This window comes from Myotis davidii, unplaced genomic scaffold (assembly GCF_000327345.1).
Source record: "Myotis davidii unplaced genomic scaffold, ASM32734v1 scaffold438, whole genome shotgun sequence".
Taxonomy (NCBI): domain Eukaryota; kingdom Metazoa; phylum Chordata; class Mammalia; order Chiroptera; family Vespertilionidae; genus Myotis; species Myotis davidii.
Window position 1 is genome coordinate 4,716,535 of NW_006290031.1, and position 20,296 is coordinate 4,736,830.

General features: G+C 36.8%; 1 protein-coding gene across 1 annotated transcript in view; it reads left to right on the top strand.

Annotated features, from left to right (window-relative positions):
- Positions 1–577: 577 nt before the first annotated feature.
- The window catches only part of ANKRD50 (ankyrin repeat domain 50), a 27,736-nt gene continuing 8,017 nt past the window's right edge, over positions 578–20,296 (top strand). The window contains exons 1-2 of the mRNA XM_006762827.2: positions 578–1,835; positions 15,381–15,610. Coding sequence (XP_006762890.1) covers positions 1,291–1,835; positions 15,381–15,610 — 775 coding nt within the window. The 5' untranslated portion in view covers positions 578–1,290. The remainder of the gene's footprint in view (positions 1,836–15,380; positions 15,611–20,296) is intronic.

Here is a 20,296-nt window from a genome sequence, read left to right on the forward strand (position 1 = left end):
TCCTCACCCCCATCCCAAACCCTCATCTTTGGCACCGAGCAAGGAAAGATTCACGTTGTACCTGTGTTTGGATTTATCATGCGTGTGAGATCATCCCCCTCCGCCCCTCTTTTTTTTTTTAACCCTTTGCCCTCCAGCCTCCTCCCTGGGAGTCATTTTGCAAACTATCAACAAAGAAGTGTGGCTAGTGGAGTAAACAGAGTCCTTGACTGGCTGGACTGTGCAAGTTAATAGAGCTTCCTTCGCTGGTGCCGTTCTAACCAAGCTAGTGGAACGATCTTTTTGGCTAGGCTTAAGGATGTTACTCTAGGTGCACGTTGTCTTTTTCCTCCCCTCTTCAACCCTTTTACAAATCTAGGGTAACGATTAAAATGTAGCTCTTTGGGAAGCGTGACCGTAGTGGAAGAAAAATACAGAAAGAAAAATGCAATCATTATTTTAGGGTAATTGTCCAACTTTTTGAAAGTGCCAAAAAATGAAAATATGGATTTTGGGGATTAACTGGTAAATTGTATCCTTTGATAAGGAAGCTTTTAACATATATTTTTTGCACAAAAATATTTTTGTTTTATTTCAGTTACTTGTGGAAATTGTTGATTACCTGGACACCTTATAAGAGGAACCTGTGAACAGGTTCATTAAGCATCTGTCTTGAAAAATACATTTTATGAATGCTTTGAAATAAGAGGTGTGAACAGTGGCCTGTCACATAAGAGACCACAATCTACACAGTTGCGTCCCTGGCAGTTGTCCCTGTGCCTGAAAGTGGCAGGATCTGGTAGTTTGAGGGGCTATCCTTCAACAAGAAGCATAGAGCTACCTACCTACTGTATAAATATAATCTCTGATGACATTTACTATAATGGACACCTTTTCTGATCTAGTTCTCAGATACAGAATTAACAGTTTGAATCTGGAGAAGCATTTTGTACAAATGGAAAGATTGGGCTTTCTCTTTCGTTTTCCAGATGTATTGTCTCATCTGCATACTTGAAGGATCTACAATCAAGTAAACCCGCTTGTAACCATGGAGCCATGTGACCCATCAAGACATAGAAAAAGTGCTGCTGAGCTTGGGAACCAGGCACTTGTTCACCAGTTCAACAATTAAACTAACATATTCTCTGCTGATAATCAAGAATAGAGAGCCAAGTAAAGTCATGCACATTCTATTGACAAATGGACTCTGGCTGTTGAATTTTGCTGTAACTGGTTACTCTGTCATTCAAAGTCAACTGACTATGCCAGTTATGTCCTAGTGGATGTAAACACCTGTGTTGATGTATTCTGATGTTAGCAAATGTTGAAGATAAGAAACCTATTATGACTAATCCTTGGGAAGAGAAAGTCTGCAAAATGGCTCAAACGAGTTTACTTCAGGGGAAGCAGTTTTACTGTAGGGAGTGGGTTTTCCACAAGCTTCAGCATTGCCTCCAGGAGAAAACTAACTGCTGCAACAGCACTGTCCACACACCACCCCTCGTAGTGAATTCTGGGAGCAATGCTAGTGTTGTCTCTGGAAAAGGCACTGCCTGGGGTGTGTTGTTAGTAGGAGGGCCTGGCAGTGGCAAGACAGCCCTATGTACTGAGCTCTTGTGGCCAAGTTCACCTACAGGCTTGCAGAGAGGTTTACATCGCCAGGCCTTGGCCTTTCATTTCTGCAAAGCCCAGGACTCTGACACGTTGTGTGTTGGAGGGTTTGTTAGAGGTCTTGTTGCCCAGATTTGCCACAGTGGGCTACTCCAAGGATATGAGGACAAGCTGAGGGACCCAGCCATCCAGAGCCTCCTACAGCCCGGGGAATGTGAGAGGAACCCAGCTGAAGCATTTAAAAGGTAACAAGAATGACATGGTGTTCTAGTTTCTATGCAAAAATGAAAATTAAATTTTTTAGATTATTCTAGTTTTTTTTTAATTAAAAAACTTTGTGGAGTACCTGTACTTCTGCTGTAAATTTGGGGACAATCTGTGGTTGTGAGTGAACATGCTTATTTGAATATTGAAGGAAACAAAATTTAAGCTCTGTTTGCACAGGATATGGATTAAAAATGTCTATAACAGAATTTGAAGCACTGTAGAAATATTGTTTTTCAAATATATACCAAATATTTGCTTTTCTAATATTACAAATGGTAAGGGATATCTGTTCTTATGTAGTGAAGAACATTTAGCTACTTGTAGTGAAGAACGTATAGCTGCTTGGAAACTGGGCTGCATTTTTAGGAAGGGCAAACTATACCTGCTCCTGAGTTTAGAGGAATTCTCAGCATAGAATCTACCATCTTCTTTGTTTACAGTACTATTCCTTAAATAAGAAAAGTTCTCTTTGAAAGAGACCATTGAGAATCTGAAGAAAATTCGCTAATATGTTTTGCAAGTAAATAAAAAGTTGACTGATGAAATATGTGATCTTTAGAAAATAATGGAATTTGTCGTCATTTTTAATACTTTTAGTGAGTGATACAAAAAAACAATTTTAAGTTGTTTTTCAGAGTGGTTCCAGATCCAAATGTGTTTTAAAAAAATGATTACTTGAAAATATTTTGCATATCACTCCTCTACTCCTTGTAAAAGAAGGAGGCAAATAGTTATTCTGTTATTGCCTCCCTGCTGCCTTAGTCATTTTGTCATATGCTTTTATCACCTACACAATAAGTAGTTCTCAACTGGCAAAAGTTTGTTTCCCAAAGACAGGTATACTCTGCACTGAAGGTTAGTGTGCGTGTGTGTGTCCCGAGTCATTTGATCAGGCTTTGAATTGCTGTGAAAGTGATTTTGTTCTTTTGATGTCCTCAGATCTAATGGTATGAAATCTATTGAAAATAATAATAGTAGCAAGCACTTTGTGTGAGTCGTTGTTTAAGTGCTATACCAGTATTAAATCGTTTAATCTTCATAACAGCCCTGTGAGGTAGATACAGTTATTAGTCCCACTTCATAGATAAAGAAACTGAGGCACACCCTAAGTAAGTTGTCCAAGGTTACAGGCTAGTAAAGGGCAGAGCTGGGCTATGAAAGGTGTGTGTATGTGTACAGGTTTGTAATCATAGACATCCTTTGGAGGACTTACGGGAAGAGGAATAGGTTTGAAGTTTGTGGAGAATGGGTGTTTGTCACAGTTGTGGTTTGAGTGTAGTTTTCAGATTACCCATATACGTGATCAGTGGTTAGTCTGGAATAATCATTATGAATAGAGGCACACAGTTCCAACAGGTGAGGGGTTGATGAAATACAGCCAAAGGGTTGTATCTTTGAGAAGTGTGATATTCTTGTAGACCTTTTAATGTATAAGTGCCATCCAATCAAATCTGTTATCTTTTGCCGTTAGCAAAGTCTGGGTTAAAACTATTATATCATTCATAAACCAATGAGGAAATCTGCTAGCACAAATATGAGATGCCAGGTTTGATGGACAATGTTTAACATGGACTCACTATTTCCATATGAAATCAATAATGTAGGCTTTGATATAAAACTTTACTTCTTAAGAGACTTCAAGCCTCTGTACACAAATAACTCTTGACGTAATGCTTTTTCTATCACTAGTTGAAGAGCTGAATTTGCATTTCATGTAAGTCATTTCATAAGCTATTTGGATTTATTGACACCTTAGAAAATCAGTTTTAGAGTATAGTCTAAATAAATTTAACCTAGCCTAACTAAATATGTACTTTATTTTATTGGAATTCATATTAAATTTCTAATACTTTTAAATATTTGAAATCATGTCTGATAACTGTATATATTTATATATTCTGATCCTGAGCAAATCTTTATAGTATCATAGATTTTCCTGAAAAAGATCCTTCTACTCAGAGGATCCTCTTATTTTCGTTTTCCTGTGTGAATTTTAGTGTTTAGCTAATTGGAGAGAAATAAGAAGCAGCTAGAGCTGTTTGTAAAATCCACACCAGGATGGATTATCTGATTGGCCGAAGGAGCTAATGAACACTTTGTATTCCCAGTCTGTATTTTGGTAGAGAAAACGTAGTGTTTCTACTTGGACCGTTGTGATGCTCTAACTTAATCTCCTACTAGATCTTTCAGAAACCTGAGTCACTTTTTTTTAAATCATAAAGTAATCAGTCATTCAATAAATTGGGTAATTTTGTTATTGGAACAACTGCTTCTGATAATTCATTAGATATATACTACTTCTATGATTGGGAAGCTGTAATATAACCATAGTCAAATATAGACATGAGAACACAATTCAAAGTTAAAAGAAATATTTTTGCATAGTCTATGGCATTAGATGGCTGTAGGCCTCTACTTTTGGACAGATAGTCGAGGTTTTATTATAGGTTTGGTTAGTGACTGCAATTGACTTGTTAAATAGGTCCTTTAGAGAATTTTAATCGGAATGTATGTTATTTAGGCTGGATAGAGGTAATTCAACAAGTAGACAATGGGCAGAAGATCGTTTGATCATTGTTCTCAAGGAGTTAACAGTATTTTGTGGGAGATGAAGATCAAAGTAGCTAAATATAAGAGAAGGATAGAGGCACCTGAGTTAAGGAATGAGGGGGTGGGGCAGTGGTATTGGGTCCTATGCCTGGTTTAGAAGCACAAGTGAAGATGGCTATTTAATTCATTCAACCATAAACTCCTTTTTGAACCTGCTGTCCCTACTGTCATGCCTTGAAGCCAAGGGTCTTTTTGGAGATCATATGTATGTGTCCTAACTTTTATTTGTTTAACAATCTGCAAGACCAGGTGTGAGTTTTCTGTGTATGATGTCAATTTTCCCCTGTTGAGTAAAAGATTGTGCTCTGTGTGATGATAGGAATGCCTTGTTAGGATAGGAAACTGGAAGTCTGAACTCTGACAATTTGTTTTTTATCTTGAACAGGAATCCTTGGATGGTGTAATCTTTTTTCTATTCATCTCCTTCTCCTTGACATTTATAATTATTCACGCATATCTCTTTAGATTTTAACTTTTTTTGTAGTTGTTTATGCATGTATCTTCTGTTATCTCCTCTATTTGGCATATGCTTCTTCATGACATTATTTATGACTGATTAATTTTTTATATTTACCATTGTGCTTTGAACAGCACTTTTCATATAGTAATTGCTAAATGATTATCATTTGAATGACTGAATAATGCTACTTACCTATCTAGAATATGTTTGAATCTAATTGAAGGACAGCTGAAGTTCTTGCATATGAAAGGAAACTGAAATGTTTTATCACTTAGGTCAGTTTTCAGTGCAGACCAGAGTGGTCTGGTGTGGTGATTATTAATTTATTGACCTGCTGTCTGTTCCTTAGCACGTGTGTATATGGCATTGTTCCAGACAGTTTTAAGTGGCCAGATGTCTCTCTTCTGTCTCTACTGGCTCCAGGTATTTTTGGCAAACTCAATAAAAGGATGAAGAACAGAATGGGACTAGAGAGGGTGCTTCCTTCTTACCCTCACTAGTGGGGTATTTTCAAGGCAAAAATATTCCCTTTTTATTATCTGCCTCATATAATTAATACTATTTATGATAACTGTTATCCATTCTTAAAATAATGTCAGATTAAAAGATCTTGTGAAAGTGTCTTTACTGTTCACATTTTGAATAAAATAAATGAATAAATATAATTTTCATAATCAAAATTCCACATTTCCTTTAGTCTAAGATGGTCACTTTTCAGTGAAATGTCTGTTGTTTCCAACATTTAACTGTTATACTTATTTTAAGATGGACTTCCATTCATTCAGACTCTTCTTTCTCTTCCTAAAATCTTCCCTTTCTTCCTTGGATGGGCTTTCTCTTTTATGCTTCATGTCTATGTGCTGTTTCCTTTGGTCCCTGGTGCTCTATCATTTGCTGAACCAGTCCTCAACCCTTATTAATCACTTCTGCATTATAATGGCACAACATATTGCTCCCTGCTTATACCGTGTAATGTTGGCCACATTCTTAGTTCTGCTTGGCCATGCTTTTATTTGTGTACTTCTCGATAACTCAGATTTTTTTTTAGACCAGAGAGAGTAAAGTGGTGCCCTACAGGGTGAATATGTTTTTTACCCAATTCAGGAAATTTCACACACATATCCGGCTTTTTGTTTTTTCTTGAAAAAAAAAAAGGGAAATTTTGACAATATTAGGCTCTCATTTCTTTGGAGCAATAATCTGGTTGAGCTGTTAGCTGCTGTCTGTAGATGGGCTTACACACTAATTTGATCCAGTCGTCCCTCCTCACCCCTATCATTCTATCCAAGACCATTTCATTTGTTTACTGTGCCAGCCTGGCTCCGGTAGGCATTTTCAAATATGAATATGTTTCCCATTCCTTTGAAAAAAAAAAAGAATCACTATATTTTATCTCCCCCTAAATATGCCTTCATGTTATCACAAATTAGTGTATACAAGTGCTTCTTCCTTCACCTTGCTTCCTAACTTACTGAGACCGGACCTCTCTCTACATGTGTACAGGAAGTTATTCAGGTAGAGTAGCTTCTGAACTCACTGCTCTATCTTTAGCCTTGGGTGGTATGTTTTAGGACAATATTTCATTGTCTGTACTTTGTTCCTTTCAGAATCCCCTCTCCAGCTGTGTTCTTTGGTGGCTGTTCCTCTGGATTGTGCCTGGATGTTTACCCAGCAAAACTTACTTAGATCTTCTCTCCTCATACTCATTCCTTTAAACATTGTATTTACTTACATGGATACCAATGCTCGTATCTATTAGGATAGCAACCAAAGCTGCATCAACAGCTTTTAACTTCACTCTGATCAATATATATCTTTTTACTGGAGTGTCCCTCAAGCACCTTCCAGTGTTCAAATCAGCATCTCTTTCAGCATTTCTGTTCATTGACTCATTCATTCATTGCTTAAATAAACATTCAGTTCCTGCTGTGTGCTCAATATGTGCTGAGTGACAGGGCTGAAAAGGTGAGCCAAACAGGACACTGAATTAAGTGTGTGCGCGCGCGCATGCGGGGAAGGGTGGGGGGCGGGGGGGGCAGGGATTGCATTAAACAAGCAATTACAGATATAAAAATTCAGCTTTGATAAATGCTAAGAAGAAAGGAGACAGGATGATTAAAATACATGTTATGAAGCTTGATCATTACTGGGAATTCTGGGAAAACTAATTATCTAAGTTGTTTCATAATTCTTATTTTTAGACCCTTTCTCCAAAAGTGATCTCAAGATCAACATATTGGCAACTCCTGGGAGGTAGTAAGAAATGCAGAATCACAGGTCTACTGACTCTGAATCTGCCACTTAGATCTCCAGGTGAATCCTGTGCACCATGATGCTTGAGAAGCATTGCCCTGGGCTAGATTCTAGGGTGTTCTCTATTTTCTATTATATTAAATTTTAAGGTATTTAATCTTTTTCTTGGAATGTTTCTTGAATTCTTTTACCCTGATCTAGAATGTTTATTCATCTAATCCAGCTTGGCCTACTGAATTTTAGCCCCTCTTATTCTGATTCGCTTGGTTCCGGTTGGACAGTTAACCACAGTGAAACAGTGCTTTCTTTAGGTCAGTCCTCGGAGCCCGTGATAATCTACACAAGTTCAGATTTCTCTGCCTGGCTTTAAAAGCTCTTGATAATGTGGTTCTGCTCCATCTAAAGTATGTATCATGTTTCCAAACTTCATCAAAGCACATTAAGCTCATTTATTCTTTCAAGAAATATTTCTAAGCATCGGAGATAGTATTAAGTTGATAAGGAGATATGACTAAATAAGAATATTCTTATTTTTCTTACTGTTTAGTAAGACCTTCTTACATATATAGTAAGGATTTGGCCTTTAATTTTGTTATATAGGTTGCAGATTTTTTGGTTTGTTTTTTAGCCCTTCACTTGTTTTTAGCAATGTTGCTTTCTTAAAAACGTTTTATGAAATAAAATGGTTTTTATACAGTAAAATAATTTGGGTTTATGAAGTAAATAAGTAAATACTTATTTTTCTGTCCTTAAAAAGCTTGAAATGTATTCTGATTTGTGGCCTGTCTTTACTCACTAGTTGATCTAGTGATGTCTTTGACCACATATAATTGTCTTAAATTTCAAACCACTTTCTTTCATGTTGTCCTAATCTCTGAAATATTGCTAATATACATGTATAACTAGTCTTTTATTATAAAATACACTTTGAAAATGTTCATGTAATTGCTTAATTAAGATAAGTATTAGTTAAGAGAACTAATTATGCCTTACCTGTGGTTATCTTGAAAAAAGATTTGGAGCTTTCCTGAAACTGGTGACCTTTTACAATTCTGACTCATTTGCATATGTAGAAACTAGTGCATGGACTCGTCTGCCTTTGTTTTCATCGCTCTGTGCACCCGTGCTCTTTGCCATGCGCTATTGCTGATCCTTGTGTAGAGAACTGTACTTCTCTGCCTTTTTGTTTGGGCTCAGCCATGTGGTTTCCTTTGGCCAGTGGGATGTTAGCAGACAAGATTCAAACAGAGGTTTAACATGCAAAGGAGTGGTTGGGCCTGTCCTCTCTGTGTTGCCATCATGAGGGGATATGTTCTGGCGAGCTTGTTGGTTAAAGAAGGAGAAGGAGAGAGAGATGGAGCAGACAAGACCCATCCTGCACCATGACTCCAAGTCTAGAGTAGATCAACAGACACAGGAGAAAGTACAAATGATTATTATTTTAAGCTAAGCTAGTGAGTATTGGGGTGGTTTGTGATATAACAATAATGTGAAGAAAAAACTAACAATATAAAAACTAAGGAAATAATATTTTAAATAGGAAATCATTAATTTTCACAAAAAATTTAGGAGTCCTCATTGATTCCTCAATTTTACTCACCCTCTGCATGGATTCATCAGCTACCTTTGTTCTATCCCAAGATAAAACAAATACTTCCCACTCTTCTCCATCTCCTATGATCTCTTGCCTACACTCCTGCAGTGGCCTCCAATTTGGTCTTCTTGTTGCTATTGTTGTCCTGCACAGAGCAGTTGAGTATCAGATCATGTTACCTCCCAGGCCTAAAGCTTGCCCACAGCTTCTCACTGCCTTTAGAATAGAAGCTAAGCTTCTCCCGCTGTCCAGGCCTTGCCTAGCCTTTGACCTCAGCTTGTACCCCTTCCACCCTTGTTTATTGCTGTTCATCCACTCTGCCCTTATTCTATTCTGAAGTAGGTCAAGTTCTGGCTGGCAGATTTTTGTGTGGCTACTTGCTCTGGTATTACTTAGGTGTCTATGATTTGTCACACTGATAACTTGTATTTTATCATTTAAAATTCATATTCATTTAGAAAGGAGGAAAAACTTTTGTAGCTTCAGTCTCAGTTAATATGCTTGTTAAATTGTCTCTTTTTAAAAAATTTTTATTAAGTTATTACATATGTGTCCTTATCCCCACATTACTCCCCATACCCCCCTTCCCCACTCATGATCTCAACCCCCTGTTGTCTGTGTCCATTGGTGTCTCTTTAGAGAGAGAAGCAGCTTGCAAATCATGGACTTCACAGGAATTGAAAGGGTAACACTAATGGCACCAAAGGGGAAGAAACGGTTGTAGAAAACTTCAGTTTATGGGGCTTAGGAATTGCTCCTACCCCCAAAGTGTTTCAGTTAGTCAGGAAAGTAAATAAATAAGGAAACACACACATGCACCCATTTTGCCACATTTGCTTTAAGTCTGGACTTTCTGTTTTGTTTTAAAGAAAAATAATCCACATTGGAAGTCCCCCAGTCCTCTTCCTAATCCTGACCTCCTCACTCCCGGTATGTGGCCCCGCCTGTGGATTTATGTGGCTTGGTAGTCTGTGCAGTTTGACTACGCAGGGAGGCCTGTGTGTTGACACACATACTTGTGATCTGCTCCTGTTTTGTATACTTTTGATTTCATATCAGTAGTTCTCAAACCTTTTTATTCTAGGTATCATTTACACTCTTAAAAATTATTTAGGATCTCAAAGAACTTTTGGGGGGTTATATTATATCTATCAATATATACTTATTTGAAATTTAAACATAAATTTAAAATGTGTATTAATATAGTTAATAATTATAAATTTATTACACATTAACATAAATAATACTTAATAAAATAAAAATATCTTGTCCAAGACAAAAGAACACTTAAAAGAGTGGTATTGTTTTACTGTTTTTGGAAAATCTTTTTAATATTAGGCATAATAAAAGACATCTGGAGTATCATAACTGCTTCTGCATGCAGCCTCTGGAAAACTCCATTATATTCTTGAGAGAGAACCAGAGTGAAAAAGGCAAATCACATCTTAGTTTTATTGTGATCTTGAAAGGGTCCAGAGTATAGGAGACTCCTGGGATCCCTAGCCCACACTTTGAAAACCACTATTCTGTGTGAATGGAGTCTATTCTGCAACATTCTGTGCTTAATACTATTCTTGTGTATTTACCCGTGTTGTTACCTGTGGATCTATGTAATTCCCGTTAACTGCTACATTGTATGTAACTCATTTGTTGTTGTCATATTGATATTCATTTAAGATGGATTTAGCTTTTTAACTTTACACTGTGCTGCTGAGAACCTGTTAGGGTGTTTTCATGGTTACATTCCAGGTGCATTGAAAACTGATTCCAAGTTGCATACTCACAGGTGAAATTCTGGATGATATGGTGGTATGTTTATCTTCACCTCTGAGATAGTACCAAGTTACCCTTTAAATCATATCAGCTTACACCAGCGGTTCTCAACCTGTGGGTCGCGACCCCTTTGGGGGTCGAACGACCCTTTCACAAGGGTCGCCTAAGACCATCGGAAAACAAATATATTATTACATATTGTTTTTGTGATTAATCACTATGCTTTAATTATGTTCAATTTGTAACAATGAAAATACATGCTGCATATCAGATATTTACATTACGATTCATAACAGTAGCAAAATTATAGTTATGAAGTAGCAACAAAAATAATTTTATGGTTGGGGGTCACCACAACATGAAGAACTGTATTAAAGGGTCGCGGCAATAGGAAGGTTGAGAACCACTGGCTTAAACCATTATAGTGTGTACTTGGATTTACAGACTCAGGTCACCAGCACTTGCTCTGTTGTCAAGGTTCTTTATGTTTTGTAAGGTGTGAAATGGTATCTCATTATTTAAAATATATCTGGCCCCATGGCTGGCCATTGTGTGTGAATTTTTTTGTTTTGAAGTGTAAAAATGAATATAGGCAAATATATCAGTCTTTTTCTGAATGATTTCCTTTATGGATTAGTCTTTTTAGGTCTTAATATTTTAAAACTTGTTTTCTATCTGATCCAGCAACATTTGTTAATTGACTGGCTCATCTTTTACTATTAATTTGTAATACTACCACAGTAAGACACACACACACACACACACACATAAATATATGTATGTATTTCTGAGTTCTGAATTCTACTTTGGTTTATTCATTCACTCACTGGTTTATCAAATATAATTACCAGGAATATACCAGATGCTATTGGTATTGGGATATGTTAGCAAATAAAAGTGACAAGTGTAATCTGCGTTTGTTAGAATTTTAGCGTTGGTGTGTGTGGTTGGTAGAAAAAAATAAAACTTAGCATATCACTTGGCAAGAAGGGCTATGTGGAAAATGAAAGTAGAGTAAGGAGGATAGGAGTGAGGTGCTGGCTAGGTTGGGTAAAAGGGGTTGCCATTTAAGTAGGAGGAGTTAGGGTGCTTTGAAGGAAGTCTCTGGTAAGAGCATTCCAGTCCTGAGGTGGGAGTTGGCGTAATATTATCCAGGAAAAACAAGGTGAGCCTGTGTGGTTTAAACAAAGTGAACAAGGGCTGAGTAGCAGGAGACAAGTAGAGAAGTTAGTTAGGAGCCATCCAGTGTATGGACTTGGAGGCTGTGGTAAGGACATTCATTTTTATTTTCACTTTGAGAAGATTGGAAGCCATTAAAACTTTTAAACAGAGGAGTGACATAATCTGATTTAAGATTTTAAGGCTCACACTGGCTACTGTGTTGAGACCTGTGGTGGTGAAGTTGGAAGCAAAGAAACCAGGAAATGGCTGGTGCAGCAATTGAGGTTGGTGCTTGAACTTGGGGGAAGTGTTGGAGGTAACCAGAAGTGTTCTAGTTTTATTTTTTTCTGTCTAATAAGTTTTGATTTTATGTTAACCAGTATGTATTATAGAGTTCCAGACAATGTCTTTTCATCAGAGAAGGTTTCTCTTTTTCCGCTGGGCAGACAGGCTGAGGGGACAACACAGTCAGGATCTAGGTAGGCCAGTGGCACCTTTGTAGTCTTAGTGAGATCACTGGTTTATTTCTGTCATTTTGGTGTGGTCCTTCTGAGCTTTTGATTGAGAGTTTTGAAGAGACTATTTATTGATAATTCATTTCTTCCCCCACAAATATTTGTCCCTTGACATTAATCATACTAGAGGCCCGGTGCACAAAAATTTGTACACTCGGGGGTCCCTCAGGCCAGCCTGTGCCCTCTCACAGTCTGGAACCCCTCGGGGGATGACCACCTGCTGGCAGTCAGACATCCCTCAGGCAGCCCGGGAGCCCTCAGGTGATGTCCACTTGCCAGTGGGGAGCAGGCCTAAGCTGCAGTCGTACATCCTTAGCACTGCTGAGGAGGCGGGAGAGGGTCCCACCACCGCCGCTGTACTGGCAGCCATCAGCCTGGCTTGTGGCTCAGCAGAGCTCCCCCTGTGGGAGTGCACTGACCACCAGGGGGCAACTCCTGCATTGAGCATCTGCTCTCTGGTGGTCAGTGTGTGTCATAGTGACCAGTCATTCCCAGTCATTCTACTGTTAGGGTCAATTTGCATATTACCCTTTTATTATATAGGATAATAATTGTAGCAAAATTATTAGGAACACCTACCATCTACTAATTTTCTGGAATTTCAGTGTTGAGGCAAGTGACTTTTAGTACAGAATCTGTGGCAAACAGACATGGATGTTTAATACTCTCAGGAAAGTAGAATTTGAAAAGTAGCATATTCAGTTAGTAGATCTTAAAATATATAGTTTTGCTTTTCCCATGAAAACGTTTTCAGGTAATTTAAATGCGAAAAAATTAGCCACTTACTAATTTAGTCAGGTTGCTCTAAGGACTTTACTGTTTAATTGGACCTTAAGCTCATATTGTATATATAATCTTTTGATATTTTCCTAAGCAGTTTAGCATAATAATTAAGAAGAGGAACTTTGAAACTTATCAAATTCTATTCCCTCTGCCACTTACTACTTGTTTCACTTTGCACTCTACTTTCCTCTGTACCTTTGTTTCTTCATCTGTGAAGTGGGAATGATAATAGTATCTCTGTTATAGGATTGCTGTGAGGGATAAACTGGTAAGTCCATAGAGATTACTTAGCATCATGCTTCATACTTAGTAAGCACTCAGTGAATGTTAGGTTTACTATGTTTATTTCCCATTTTTATATTTTAAATATTTGGTTTCCCAAATAAAACAAACATACAATATATATATTGTATCCAAACATACCATATATATATATATATATTGGTTCAGAAGACAGATGCATTATTACATCCTCTACCATCAGAAAGCCGTGCTGTTTTAACATAGCTAACAGTTCAGTCATTTCCAGACCTGGATCTTAGTTTCTGACTTTGAGTGTTAGTACCTGAGAATTTTGGTTTGTTACCAACTTCTAGAAGCAAAGCAGCTTGAATTAATATACTGCTTTCAAGTAGATGGGAATCAGTAATTTTGATTGCTGTTGTAGGTTTATGAATAAAATTCCTATAAGCATTCATGTACAGATTGTTGTGTAGCCTTAAGTTTTCACTTCACTTAGGTAAATACCTGGAAGTGGGATTGCTGGGCCATGGGGTAGGTGGGGTAAGTGTACATTTAACTTTTTAAGAAACTGCAAAACTTTTCCAAAGTGGCTGTACCACTGGAAATGGCAGTATCATTGTTCCATATCAGTGACAGCACTTGGTATTTTCAGGGTTTTCATTTACTTCAGCAATTCTAATAGGTGTCTAGTGGTATCTTCCTGTGGTTTTAATTTGTATTTCCCTAATGAGTTAATTGCATGATGAGAGACATGAAGCACATACCAACAGAGGAAACTGTAACTGAAAAGGCCTTTTATAATTGTGTCTGATGAAAGTCATTGAAGGAAGGCCACTGTGGCTGGACTATCATTTTGGAAAGGATACTCCCGCTGCAGCAGGAACTCCGGGAACATGTGGTTATTATGGTGGCCCAGGCAACAGATGATGGTAGTTTGGACTAAGGCAGCGATTTTCAACCAGTATGTTGCAAGAATTTTTAAAACATGCAATACCTGACTATTTAGTTAGGGGCACTGACCTCTTTTCTCTTAGATTGTCAAATAAAGACAATAGTCAACACAACAATGGCTGTCCGGTGTGAATGAATCAAAATATATCTTTTTTTGTCTGATTGGCAAAAAATTAATATTTTTTTCTGGTGTGCTGCAGACTTTTATTAAATAGTTTGTATGTGCCACAACACGAAAAAGGCTGAAACTGTTATATGCTGAAGTGGGCTTGAGGGATTCTTTTTTAAAGAAATATTGATCGGACATAATAATAAACTGGATCTTGGATGCTGTAGGATTAAAAGATTAAGAAGACAGTCATGGAAAGGATTATCTTAAGTTTATGGTATTTATAATCATGTGGATTATGTCCTCCACTACTGTATATTTCAGCACCTTACTCAGCACAAGGCATGTATGAAGTAAATATTTGTTGAAAATGAATGAGCATTGTTTTAGTTATGAAAACATTATATTCAACTGCAGTATAAATTATGAGTAGAAAATATATTCAGCAGAATTATACCCAATAATTTATTCTTTACATTGAAATTTAAAAATACATTATACATCCAGTGGGACCTAGACAATAGTTTATCTTTGTATAGTTTTTCCTAATAACATTTGTGTAACAAGCTAGTATGCAGTACAGTCATTTTATAAGAGAAATAATGATAAAACACTTCAAACTTATACTGAATCTTTACTATTTTTCTTATTATTACAGTGGTTCCCAAATTTGTTCTCCCAATGCAACACATTTTAGCTTTGTCATAAACAATTCTAGCTTTTTACCGATTCAAGAAATTAGAAAATATTGACATCTAGTTTCCTCAAGTTCCTTCTGCTCTTCTCAATTATGCTGAATTACTAAAACACACACACACACACACACACACTCTCTCTCTCTCTCTCTCTCTCTCTCTCACACTTTACTGTGGAAAACGTTATTGGCACTGCAAACTATTTTGGACAAGTATTCTCCTTAAAGTAAGGAATTGAAACCTGTACAATATTTTTATTCTAAAATCTTAATTCATTTTGTAAAGCATATTTGTCACTAGTAATCAATGTTTGGATACTAAATGTTAACAGCACAGGCGACAATGCTCACACTGCTTGTATGGATATGCCTTACAGGTGTGTTCTGCTCCCGCTTTTGGGAATGAAGCCTCCCCAGCAAAGCCTGTATCTGCTTGTGGATTCAGTTGATGAAGGCTGTAACGTCACTGAAGGTGAACAGACGTCCACCAGCTTATCTGGGACTGTGGCAGAGCTTTTAGCTGGTCACCATGAGTTCTTTCCACCATGGCTATTGCTTCTCTGTTCTGCCCGAAAGCAGAGTAAGGCTGTTACTAAAATGTTTACTGGTAAGCATGATTCCTCCTGCTATCCTCCAGTGGTTTTCATGGATGAACTAGTCTCTGTGGCTCCTTAGAGGAGAGTATGCAGTGGAAAATCTGGTGGTTGCTTCTAGCAGCTCTTTGCAACAGTACTTTTTTAAAGTTGTGTTAAAAATAAGCCATGGGATGTTTTAAGATCCTTTAATATTACCTGTTTCAATATTCTTTTCCTAATTTTCTTAGTGAAGATTAGGAGTATTTCATGCCATAGTAGCTGCTATAGCTCTATAGAGCTTCATTTATTATGCTGTTATATCGGTTTGTGATATTCTAACTAGACTAAGCATCTTGAGAGTTGTGAATATGCCTTTTTAAAAATCAGTGGTAGCCCTGGCTGATGTGGCTCAGATGGTTGAGTTGGTTGAACATCGTCCCATGCACCAAAGGGTTGCTAGTATCTTGGTCAGAGCACATGCCCAGGTTTCGAGTTCAATCCCCAGTCAGGAGTGCGTACAAGAGGCAACTGATTGATGTTTGTCTCTCTTCCTCTCCCTCTCTAAAATCATTAAAAACATATTAAAAAAGTAAATCAACGGCAGTTACCAAGAAGGTTTTCCTGGTGTGAGAGGAGAGACAGAGGCAACAGCTTTTTAGGATACCTCTTGAAATATATCCTTTTTAAAAATCCTTTTCTGATATGTGAGTAAAAAATTGATATAATGTATAAAAGTACATGATCAGTTGTTTTTTCTTTTTTAACTTTTTTTCTGACTCAACTGTTCTACTTTTCTTACTATCACAATAAAGTTATGATCCTATTAGATCATGTAAAGCATTCTTTGTGCTTTATGAAATAAAAAGAGTGTAAAACAAGGACCACTCACAGGATTTATAGTTGGAAAGAAAGTAATTAAGTTATTGTAGTAGCCATGTCAATTTTAAGTAGTTCTATGTACTTTACAGTATGGTAAAACCTTACTAATTTCAAATGATTTCCTCCCTCTGTGGGTTGTCTCTTAGATTTCCTTGCTGCTAATGGCAGCACTTTTAGTTTCCATGTGTAGTATTTTTTGTTTTTGATAAAAACAGTTGATAAGTTTGGGGTGAAAATGACAAGAGTGAACACTGATGGAGCACCTCAAGCCATCTCATCATGTAGGCATTGTTTCATCTCACATTATCACAAGAAGAGAGAGACCATATTCACATTACTTTCATTACATTATATTGTTATAATTGTTCTATTGTATTATTAGCTATTGTTGATCATCTTTCTGTGAATAATTTATCAATTAAACTTTATCATAAATATTTATGTATAGGAAAAGACAGTATATATAGGTTAGGCACTATTCATGGTCAGGCATCCACACGGAGGTCTGGGGATGTATCCCCTACAGATAAGGGGGGACTGCTGTAATTCTTTTGAAAGCTATTATATGTAATCTATGTATTGTCTTTACTAGGATAATTTATCAAACCACAAACTTATTTTCAGCACTATTTATTGACTCTCTTTCATCATACAATTAAGTTCAGGTATGTGTGTGCATATGTATGTGTCAGTGTGTTATTGATGTATTTCTAAACTGTGCTTTTTTGAACTGTCAGCATTTTTATGCCAGTGCAACATTGGTTAAATATTTTTAATTGTTTGGTACAGTTACTTCCTAGACCTCTTTGTCATTAATGTTATTCTAAATTATATATTTTTACCTATATTCCTCCAGACTGAGTTTAATAGCATATTTTCAAAAATTATAACTATCCATGATATAAACCAAAAATATTATTAGATTTGGTTTAAAATTTTGGTTTAGTTTAGGAAAAGTTTGACATTTAAAATATGCTTTTGTTCCATCTATGAACATAGCTTATATTTTGATTTTTTTCAGCTTTTTTCTTAGACTTTTCCGTATTTCTTATATATATATATACCTGTGCACCTTCCTGCTCATTGCTACTGTTGTAAGTTGAAATATGTAGTTTTTAAATTGAGAAGTATGCATTCAAATTTAAAACCTGCAGGCGCATAATCTTAGGACAGTAACATAGTAACATTTTTACTATGTTTAAATCAGTTTCATCTACTCATATCTAAGCACTTAACATTTTGTGAAGAGAATTTCTTTCCTCATGTATATACTGTACTGACCAATAACATTTTTGTTAACAGCTTCAGATTAATGTAATGAAAAATCCCTTTGGCACTAAGCAGAATCTTGTTTAAATATGAAGGTATTATCATCATAAGCTACTAGCTATTGATACTTGTTATGGGACTAAAAGAAATAGCAGTCCATTTGAAAACATTTTGTGTATAAAAAAATTTAACTTCAAAGATTTTTATACATATTTATTTTATCTGATTAAAAAAATAATACTCCTGACCAGCATGGTTCAGTGGTTGAGCGTTGACCTATGAACCTGGAGGTCACGGTTTGATTCCTGGTCAGGGCATATGCCTGGGTTGTGGGCTCAATCCTCAGTAGGAGGCGTGCAGGAGGCAGCCGATCAGTGATTTTCTCTCATCATTGAAGTTTCTATCTCTCTTTCCCCCTCCCTTCCTCTCTGAAATTAATAAAAAATGTATATCAAAAAAGTTTTAAAGAATACATGCTCCATGTAGGTAATATTTTAAATGACAACATACTCAAATAGTACATCATTCAGAGATAAAGTAATAATTAGCCACTCTTGACCACTTTGGATTAAATTCTGTGTATGTTACCCTACCTAGTTGAAATCATGCTTTCTGTCAATTCAAATTCTATTTTGTAAATTTAACAGTTACAAGCCTTCAGTGTCGCTGTATTTTCTTTTCAGTAGTTATTTTAATGGATATATAATTTATTAGTGCATCAATATGCGAGAGTTCACTTAACTTTCTTATCATGCTGTTAGGTTTTATTATATTTTCCATCCCCACAGATTCATCAGGATAACAAATAATTGCATTGAGCATCAGTTTATAAGTTTTGGCACAGGTCCTATCATTCTATCATTCTACTTTCACCAGCTCTGAGTAATCTCACATCCTGAGAAATGTCTTAAGTAAGGATATAAAAGTGGTCAAACATTTCAATAAATCGTGTTTATATTCGCCTACAATTTTTGAGCATTTTTCAGCCTTATAAAAATTTTAAAAGTGTTTTAATATAATGTACTAAAATTGTGCATGTTCCTAAGAAGGGAATTACATGTACAATGGTCAGAAGTTGCACTATAATAAAAGCAATTATTTTCAGTAACTTTAACTTGAGATATTCAAATGTTTAGTTAGATATTCTTAGTTATGTATTAATGAACAAATAACTATCATTAATGATTAACACATTAATTGATTCTATGTAGATTCATATTACTAAGTATATTTAGATTTGGGAACACTTCATTTTTTTAATTGCAAGTATTTTATATCTATACTTGATGACATTTTCTCTGCTTTATTTTAGAATTAATCCTATGGCTCTATCTTCTACCCTTCAATCCCCTATCAAGCACTTGCACTTTCTTTCACAATTTTCTCTGCCCATCGCCATCTTAATGTAAAGAGCAAACTTCAAAGTCAAAATAATCAGAATTCTGGATTATGATTTACCAGCTGTGCTACTTTGGGCAATTAACCTGGCCTTTATGAGCTTTAGCGTCTTCATTTTTATTTTAATTTTTAAAAATATATCTTTTATTGATTCCAGAGAGGAAGGGAGAGGGAGAGAGAGAAACATCAATGAGGAGAGAGAATCTTTGATCGGCTGCCAGCTGTATGACCCTGCTGGAGATTGAGCCCACAACCCAGGCATGTGCCCTGACTGGGAATCAAACTGTGACCTCCTGGTTCACAGGTAGATGCTCAAACACTGAGCCACAAAAGCCAGGCAGCTTCTTCAGATTTAAAGTAGGGAAACTTATCTCACAGGTTTGACATAAAAAGAAGTTAGGTATGGTAAGTATTTGAAGTGCTGCTTTAAAACTAGTTGACTCAGTAATTGTTGATCTCTCTTATTTGTTTCTCAGGAACTAAACCTGTTATTATGAGGTTTAGCCTGTTTTAATTATCTCAGGTTTCAGTTGTGGTATCTTAGGTTAAGTAGGTTTAATTTACAAATATCCTATTTAATAAAAGAGAAACATGTAAATTGATCATCCCTCTGCTAAGCTCACCAGCCAATCATGAGTATGCAAATAAACCTGACGAAGATGGCGGGTTAATTTGCATACACAGACGCCGGGCTGAGAGCAGAGTGGGAGAGCCGGCGGCTTGGGGGGGACGTAGCTCCCTCGGCGGCGCGGAGAGCAGAGCAGGAGAGCCGGTGGAGAGTGGCTCCCCAAGCCGCCAGATAGAGTGCAGAGAGGGAGAGCTGGCGGCTTGGAGGACTTGGCAGAGTGGGAGGCCATGGGACAGAGACAGAGAAGGAAGGGAAAACCAAGAGAGCGGAGAGCACCAGATATTCTGGGAATCGTAGTTCTGGTGGCAGACGGATCTCCTAGACACTAGAGCAGTGGTTCTGAACCTATGGGTCGTGACCCCTTTGGGGGTTGAATGACACTTTCACAGGGGTTGCCTAAATACATCCTGCATATCAGATATTTACAATACAATTCATAACAGTAGCAAAATTACAGCGATGAAGTAGCAACGAAAATAATTTTATGGTTGGGTCACAACATGAGGAACTGTATTTAAAGGGCCAGAACGTTGAGAACCACTGG